Source organism: Podarcis pityusensis (genome assembly GCF_964106645.2).
Source record: "Podarcis pityusensis genome assembly, chromosome: 7".
In the NCBI taxonomy this organism is placed as follows: Eukaryota; Metazoa; Chordata; class Lepidosauria; order Squamata; family Lacertidae; genus Podarcis; species Podarcis pityusensis.
The window spans coordinates 45,673,894-45,682,835 of NC_138031.1; the positions used below are offsets into that span (position 1 = coordinate 45,673,894).

At 42.9% G+C, this 8,942-nt stretch overlaps 1 protein-coding gene across 1 annotated transcript in view; it reads right to left on the reverse strand.

Moving 5' to 3' along the window:
• The window catches only part of TTC39C (tetratricopeptide repeat domain 39C), a 38,091-nt gene extending 29,221 nt beyond the window's left edge, over positions 1-8,870 (reverse strand). Inside the window, exon 1 of the mRNA XM_081014446.1 lies at positions 8,527-8,870. Coding sequence (XP_080870572.1) covers positions 8,527-8,663 — 137 coding nt within the window. The 5' untranslated portion in view covers positions 8,664-8,870. The remainder of the gene's footprint in view (positions 1-8,526) is intronic.
• Positions 8,871-8,942: the final 72 nt, after the last annotated feature.

The window sequence follows — 8,942 nt, forward strand, 5'->3', positions numbered from 1 at the left end:
TTTGACACACCTGACATGACACTGAGAAATTTCCTATGAACATGTACTTTAAGTGACTGTTCTACACAAGTGGGGTTAATGGACTAGTCCTAGTTCTGACAGGCAGCAACCTTAGTTCCAACTCTCAATAGTCTCTCCCTGTTACATCACCAAAGGTCCTCACCCATATGTTCAAGCTTCGGGGGGGGGGGTTAACTTCAAGGTTACAAGCCTCTCAGGCCAGAAGTGGTTGGAAAAACTAAAGGAGGAGCAGTAATTGACTAGCTCGGGCAAAATCACATCTCACAAGAAGGGATGACATTTTTTTCAAGTAGTCAATACTGTTATGAGTTTGGGGGTCACTCTGGATGATACACTGGGTCTCCTCCAAACCTGTAATTCTGTGCCTTACAGAATGAGTAAGATGAAGCCTGCCAAACCAGTTCCTTTGTCAAGGTAATAGCTTTGGCTGACCAGTTAAGTAAGGGATCCCGGGATGGTTAAGTCCAGTCAAATTCAACTATGGGGTGCAGCGCTCATCTACACTTTTAAGGCCAAGGGAGCTGGTGTTTGTCCACAGACAGCTTTCCGGGTCACGTGGCCAGCATGACTAAACTGCTTCTGGTCACGGAACACTGTGATGAGTGCCAGAGCACACAAAGGAGGAAAGCCACTCTCAGTTTATTTATTGCCCCCACCAACCTGCACAAAGCTGCAACCACAGCCTTACCCACCTTTGGGAAAGCAGTGTAAGAACTCTGGCAGAATCCCAGAGCTCTCACGGCGTCATCCCAAAGCTGGGTAAGCAATTACTAGGCTTTGGGAGGGAAACGGGAGGACTCTAGACCCTGTCAGAGCCTTTGCACCTCCTTCCTTAAGCTGGGCAAGCTGCTCACTATTTTGCAGAGGGGGGCAGTTCTGTGGGTTCCTGGCTTTACGCCATTTTGCTTATATTCGTGATGGCCAGGAACCCAACACACCACGTAACATGTGAGTTAGCTGTACTGCTAACTCACATGAAAGCAAGATCTCTTGAGGGTGTTAATGTTGTGAATCCCTTCATCTTACGTTCAGGTGCATATATGTGTAAATATAAAATGATATATCCTTAAGACATCACACTCACCACTGACCATTCCAACCCTGGGTAAGTGCACCCCTGGAAGCTCTTGCTGCTTGCAGACTGGGGTAGGATGCAATATACAGCAAGAAAGAATTACAACAATTATTATACCATTTGACTTGCAGTATTCTATATTCTTCATAAATCATCTCTTTCCTTGGGTATAAATTTTTCTATTCAGAAGGTAAGTCAGAAAGCCCCAGGCAAAAACTACAAATAAATAAATAAATAGGAGAGCTTGGATTCTAGGGAAACTGTTCTGTGAAATATGCTTTGTGTCCTATCTTCCATGCAGCAACACAATTAACAAATGCTGGAAGTGATTAATACCTTCTATAATTTCCGTTACAACTAGCTGAGAGTAGGCAGCAACTAACAGCAGCCACCCCCAAGTCATCTTTTGATTTCCCTTTCCAATTACTAGATCCTGGTTTGCATTAACACCGATTGGATCATCTATTCAAATAAGATGCTATTTGCAACACCCTGAAGCAGTTGCTGAAACTCTTTAATTTCAGAGGAGAAAACTGAGACATCATTTCTTTCTGCCGCCATTTCTTCCTGTTAGCTGGCCTCTTCTAGTTTCTACCTCTGAGGTCCACAGAATAGAGGAGAAGGTTGTTTGACCTATATTCATAGTGCTGGTAGAGTTATACCACATGTTTTTTCTCAACTAAGATCAACTGAAGGATTCCAATTTCCCATTGGTATATACAGTACTTTACTATCCACTTATCTAAATATCACAATAATTTTGGAACACATATGCCACTTCCCACATCTCAGCTGTTATTGCTTCCTAAAGTCTGTCCTAGAAGTTAAGGAAAGGATACACAGACATACACATACGTTCATGAGTCAAACTTTGATGTGACAAAGATATCTGATATGTTCCTGATTTGTGAGTAGACAGGTATACTAATTATCACCAGCAGCACTCCTGTGACTGATTATTAGTAATGGTTTATGCAAATAATTTAGATGTTTTACCTGAAATTGACAGAAAGCATAATTATGCTGTTATAGTTGTTCTAAAACCACATATACCAGTTTAAGATCAGATTAGTTTCCTCAAATGAACAAATTAATATGAAATAAAAGGTGAAACAGCTATTTAGACTCAACTCTGCAAAGCAACTTCCTCAGATAATAAGATAATGATTCCCCCCCCCCACTCTTTTTGAAGTACAGGATTCTTGGAGTGTTAAAAAAAAAAAGCAGCACTGATTTTGATGCAGATTCGAAGTCTGTCAAACCTGCATCCCATCCAGCTGGCACTGCTGTACACCAGGTGTTCAATACCCAGCTGTGTTTACACCTCTTCCAAGGTAAAAGTCAGGACACAGTCAAATACCTGCCAGGATACAAAATGCACTGAAGTATACATTTGCCCCTCAAAAGAAAAAAAGATTACTCTTTCATACTTCAACTTGCCTAGAGCTCAGTCTTTGCATAATGAAGATCACAGGAGAATAATTACATGAACTGGTCTCATTCTTTAGAAATCTATTTTGTGCAATATAAACAGCAGAAATGGAATGCAATGTATGATTTTTCTAGAGGATTTTTTAGCTTGCTAGAAAACATTTGCTGAGCAGCTCTATTCTTAGTAGAGCTTCCTCTAGTAGTTGGTATGCTTTATACACACGTATTCAGTACAATATGAGGCCAAAACAACATCCTCCAAGTAAATTGAGGCCAAAACAAGTCATGGTTTGTTCCCCCATACACTCCCAGTCCCGTAGCATCCCTTGCACCCATTCTTCCCAGTCCCGTTACGATTTTGTAAAGCTGGTATACTATTTATAACTTGACACTGAAAGTTTGATTGGGGGGGCATGTAGGGGGGCATACTTATACCTATTTTGCCTGCAAGACCAACCACTGAGACTAAAACTTAAAACAACATAAACTATATTAATATAAAGAGATTCAGTCAGCAGCAGTCATGAGATCAGCAATAAAATCAGATTCCATTCTTCTTCTTTGGCAATCACTCGTAGCAGAGTAAGATTGTCTTCCATAAATATGGTTTTAACAATGAATCTGTAAGTGACTGTAGAGTGACTTCTGGATCCACATGTCCTTTCACAGTGGGGACATTGGTTTCCGGGCAGGAGTTGATCACAGATGAGATCAGCAATAAAATCAGATTCCATTAAACTAGCTAGAAAGAGGAGAACTTTCATTCCTGTCTAAAAGCTGCAATGCTAAGCCCTCGACAAACTGAAGTAAGTAGCGAATTCTAAACTGAATAAAACTAATAAAGACATTTCCTTTTTGAGATAATTGTTAAAATCTGAATGGGGTGGTTCTGAAGACAAAAAAGGTTTTCTGCAAGAATGTTTGATCAATTTCAAGGTCCCTCTAACGCAGCAGCTTTACTGAAGCTGAGCAGGTTGTCAGTGCCTGAATGAGAGGTCACCTAGGAACCCAATATATATTGACTTGAGTTATATATTTCATCCCTCTTGGATTATGTATTTAACAAACAAAGTATGTGATGCAGGAAGGCTGACAAGTGTATTTTTGCTGGTTCATGCACTACAAAGAGGAACAGGAAGGACTAAGCATAAACTTAACAATTTTATGCTGAAATAAATCTCAAGGACTTCAGCAGAAAACACTTCCAAGTGAATGTTTTAGAATCAGGGCGTAAGGATATAGTTCTTCACATTTTACCAAACTTTAAATGTACCAAAATTTACTTTGGCTAACAAAAGTATCTATGAAATTGTACACTGGGAAAACAAAAACATACTGAAGGGGGTGAAATGGGGAAGGGAAAAAAGTCAACTAAGCAGATAATCTGCTCTGCTGAACTGAAATAAAAGAGTGTAATAGAAGATGACAGTACTCTTCCCCCAAATGCTTGCAGGATGCAAGGAAATGCTCTCATTAAGACGATACACAGCATTTGTGCTTAAGCTTCTCTCTCTTCAGAAGAATCTAGGTGGAATAAAAAGAACTACACTGATGCGATCTTAGTCATGCTAAGAGAAAGACTTTCTGTGAAAGACTGGAGAGTGAACTGGGAGGGGAGGGGGAAATTGGCTCATACAGGACGTAGAGATGGCACTGTAGTTTATGCAGGTAGCAAATGGCTGATCACAGGCCTGCTTACCTAGGTGCAACACGAGCACTAAACAGGGCTTGCAGAGAAGGACAGGCACCATCAGTAAGCAGAAGCAACAAAGCTTCCTCAGAGCAAAATAGGGCAGACGTTAAGCATGACTGGAGATCCCAGAGACAATACTTTGAGACAGCCATCATATTAGGGAATTGGCAGGGGAATCAGCATCAGCTAAATCAATGTGAGATAAATGGTCACCAAAGCAAGATTAGCAAGCAACCTTATGAGAATTATTTCTTCATTTCAAGAAATTAGTCCCAACTCTAGAAGCATTGAGGTCATAACAGCCTCCCCCACTCCTGCTCCGGTGTCTCAAACATAGAGAAATGCATTTCTGTGATCAGTGAATGGACTTGAAGTACTTGATGCAATTCTGTCTACAAAGCCAGATGAGAGGGTGCCTGGGAATACAATTCCTTAAGAGACAGAGAAGGCCAAAGACAAGTGTAACAATGAATACTACTTCAAATTATGGGAAACCACATTGAAAACTGGTTTGACAAAGGATAGGAGACCCAAGCTGTTGCCAGTCAACTTTTGAGTAAGGTAGGGATGAAGAGTATGGAATTCAGGAAAGCTTCATTATATATATATATATATATATATATATATATATGAACAAGGTAGGGTGGGAGAAAACAGGCATGAGGATAAAGTGATAGAAGGTGGTTAATGATCACCAGAAGTGGCATCTCCTTGAATAGTAATACTGCTAGCTAGGTTGGCAGTTCAAAAGCACACCAGTGAAAGTAGATAAATAGGTACCACTGCAGCAGGAAGGTAAACAGTGTTTCCATGCACCCTGGTCCCCATCCCGGTGTTCCATTGCACCATAAGCCGTTTAATCATGCTGGCCACATGACCCGGAAAGCTGTCTGTGGGCAAACGCTGGCTCCCTCGGTCTGAAAAGCGAGATGAGTGCCGCACTCCATAGACGCATTTGACTGAACTTAACCATCCAGGGGTCATTTATCTTTTACCTACCTAATACTGCTAGCTAAATGAATTGTAGAAGGTACCACTTAGTGCCTAGTTAATGTTTCCTAGACACTGGTGGTGATCATTGGTGAATGGAACAGAGGGTAGAGAATTCAAGCAAAGTTAAATGCAACTGTTTTCCTGACCAGGATTAGCAGTACAGCAGGGTTTGAGCTAGTACAAAGGTCCTCATTTTCACCACTGAATCATCATTAGCACTACCATATATACAAAAATACGTGTGTGCGTGCACACGTGGGGAGTGCATTTTTGTGTGGCAGTACTCACTGGTATGGAGGACCAGCATCTCTCTTTTTGCTGCCCGTAGCAGCCATCTTGTGCAGGCACCCACAGCTGGTATACTGATATAATATACCAGCTCCTCAATTTTTACACCACCACCACACCTATACACACACACCGGCTTCCAGGACATGTTGCATGACTACCAGGCAGCTTGGAAGTAATAGGAGCAAACTTCTAGGGGCTGAGGGGTCTTTGCCACCCCAATAAAATATTTGAGGGGGCTGGGCCCCTCCAAAGTTGATGGGCATTGCCATTCAGATTGTGTGCATGCACCATGTCATGTGATTGATTTTGCAAGGCGGGGTTTACCTGCCCCCCTCCAAATATTTTATTCAAGTTGGCACCCCTGCTGGAAGTTTCTACCAATTCCCATTTTATAAGTTAAATATTAGGGAGCAGCTATCCCTGAAGCCCAACAGATATTTCGCAGTGGGGAGACAAGTAAACTGGGATGAATGTAAGAAACGCAGACAAGGAAATAAAATGAATATGTACCGGTAATTGTGATGTGAAGTCTAACCATAGCTGTCAACTTTTCCCTTTTTTAAAGGGAAATTCCCTTATTCCGAATAGGAGTCCTCGCAAGAAAAGGGAAAAGTTGACAGCTATGAGTCTAACAATTTGTGGACAGGTCATGAGGTATCCACAGTCACTGGAAAGTTCACGCAACAAGGCAAAGTAAGGGAGATTAACTGTAAGCAAACAAATAGGCACCAGTGGCTGTAGTGAGAGAACTAATTGATTCCCAGCAGGAAAATATTTTGGAAAGATTGAAACAAAGGCCACCATGCAGAATTTCAATTTTATTGTGAAGGGGGTCATCATACTGATGTCAAAGTGGTACCCAGGAGTATTATTGCAATCTACTTCATTTAGCACTTATTCCAGAGGTCTATAAAACTGATTAATTTTTTTTATTAAACTGTTGGGGAGGAATATAAAAACTAATGAGAGTGGAGGAAAAACTACTGAAATAAAACCAACAACTACTGAATGTGTTAGGTAACACAGCATAGCGAAAGTATGTACCCAAGACACAAGCAAGGGAGGGAGGAACCATAAAAAGACTCTTATTTGTTTGTGGGGAAGAGAAGTTATGTGGCTTATACTGAAATACTGATATCCACCTGGCTGTTACATACAGCTTCTACATTAGTACATTTCTCTAGAATTGTCATATTTTATTCACACCATTTTCATAGAAGATCCAGTTTGGTTGACAAATCATTGTATTATAGAGTGATTTTAGCCTTCGCATGTTTCTCACACTCAAGTTGTATCACTTTTAAAATTACAATTTAAACCCAAATGCATTACCAGACAACACTAGTGTGAACAAGCAAAGTGCTACCAAGGCTTTGCAGAACACCTATACCTTTAATTAGAAGTATCCTGCTTGCAGGTTCTGTCCCTTCATTACTTCCTACCAAGCATACACAGCTCTTGTTCCTAGAAATAGTTGTCAAGAGTACTTTAATTAGTTCTTTTCTCTCACTGTTTTCTTTATTTTATGTAAAATTGAAAAGAGAATTATGAGAGTAAATCACTGATTAAAGTCCCTATCGGAACTGATAATAACGGACAACTAAGTGAAGCTGCTGAAGCAATAATTAAGAAGTTGTTTATCAGTAATCCCACTGCTACACTCAATAGGATCCAAAAGAAGGATCAAAGCATTCAAGTAGGAAGCTTTGGAAGAGACCTTTGCTTATGAATATATATTACAGAAAGACTGTAGTCAAGGAAAATACCATTGCTGGGTAATATACCACTGTATAAAGTGCAGTCTTCATTTTAATTCTGCTTCCCACTGACTCCCACTGTGACTGAGGCATTACCTTTCTGTAGAGCTCTGATGTGGAAGTAACATTAGTTGCAGTCAGTGCACAACTTTCTCCCCACATATATCATTATCAGGATAAGACCAGCCACCACAAAGCAGCACACTGGGCACATTCCACCAAAGAATTGCCACTGCGCAGTCTCTATAAACTCTAGTGGTTTTTATACAATTCCCCACATATACTGTATATGAATGAAGTTCTATCAGCAGCAGTGTTATGTGAATGGTGTCCAATGCCGTCCTGGACAGAACAAAGCAACCGCCTTTCCACCACTGCTTAACCACTTAGAGATCAGTCCCAGGATCTGCTTTTAATGCCAATGTTCAGTCCTGAACCCCATGAAGTTATTTAGCATCTTCAAGTATGTGCAGAGCGGCTTCTTTCTTTCACCACTAACCACAGTTGATTGTCACATATATCTGGGTCTAAGCATTCAAAGAAAGATAGAGGACACTGAAAAAAAAATCGAAAATACAGTGGCCTAAGAAAAGAAGAGATCAGATCATGATCTGGAAGTGGTTAGCCCTCAGTGTATAAAACCATTCTGCCATTCAGCCAGATTAGCTGAAGCAAGTTTCAATAGACACCTGCTGAAAAAAAGGTGACACAGGGTGTGACTGCAGTGACAGGTATTGCTCCAAATAGGAATTAAGGCACAACTGGAAGGTGTGATCTTGTTCAGTAGGAGATGCAATAAAAGAGAAAGACGTCATTTATTTAATGTGGTATGTGGGCAATCCTTCCACATACGTGGGTGATACATGCAGGAAGAGCAAATCCCTCTGAACATGCTCAAGGCTATTACCTCACATATCCCAGGGCCAAGTGCAGGCATTAAAAAACAAGCTCAAGAATGAGCACCAAGCGAGGGCCGAGTTCTAGGTGCAGCAGCGAGGGCAGCAACGCCAAGCACAACAAAGGGAGAAGGACAAGTGGCGCACATTGCTAGGGTGGCAAGGGAGAGAGGAGCAGGTGGAGGGCTTCTGGCGGCCGAGCCTCCATGCACCCGAAGGCAACCCCAACGGTTATCATTCCAAAAAAGAAAAGCGGGCCGGGGGGGGCGGCTTAAATTTAGGCTGGAGATCCGTCCCTTCTCACGTGCCCCCAGTTTAGACTGCAAGGTCCTTGGGGGGCCAGAGAGAGAGAGAGAGGATGGCGGGTACCTGTATTTCCTGAAGAGCTGGTCGGACTCCCGGAAGCCGTTGTTGAGCAGCATGTTGATGCCGGCCAGCGCCAGCTCGGAGTCCTCGAGGGGCAGCGGCGCCTCGCCGGTGCCGCCGTCCTGCTCGGAGCCGGCCATGGCAATGGGCAGGTGGGAGACCCGCCCAGCAGGCTCCGTCCTCCTCCTCCTCCTGCACGGGCGCCGGCAAGCGGAGAGGCTGGGCTAGCGCAGAGGGCTATAAAGACGCGCAAACAAAGCCGAGGCTCGTTCCCGCCGCCCTTCGCGGCCCCTCCTCCCTCAGCGGCAACCGCCCGCTCTCCCCTTCGCCGGCCCGACGCGAGTAGCGCAACCGGTTAGCTAAGGCGACTCCGCAGCCCTCGGAGCGAGGGCTTGCCGCTGGCGCGCCTGCGCGGGGCA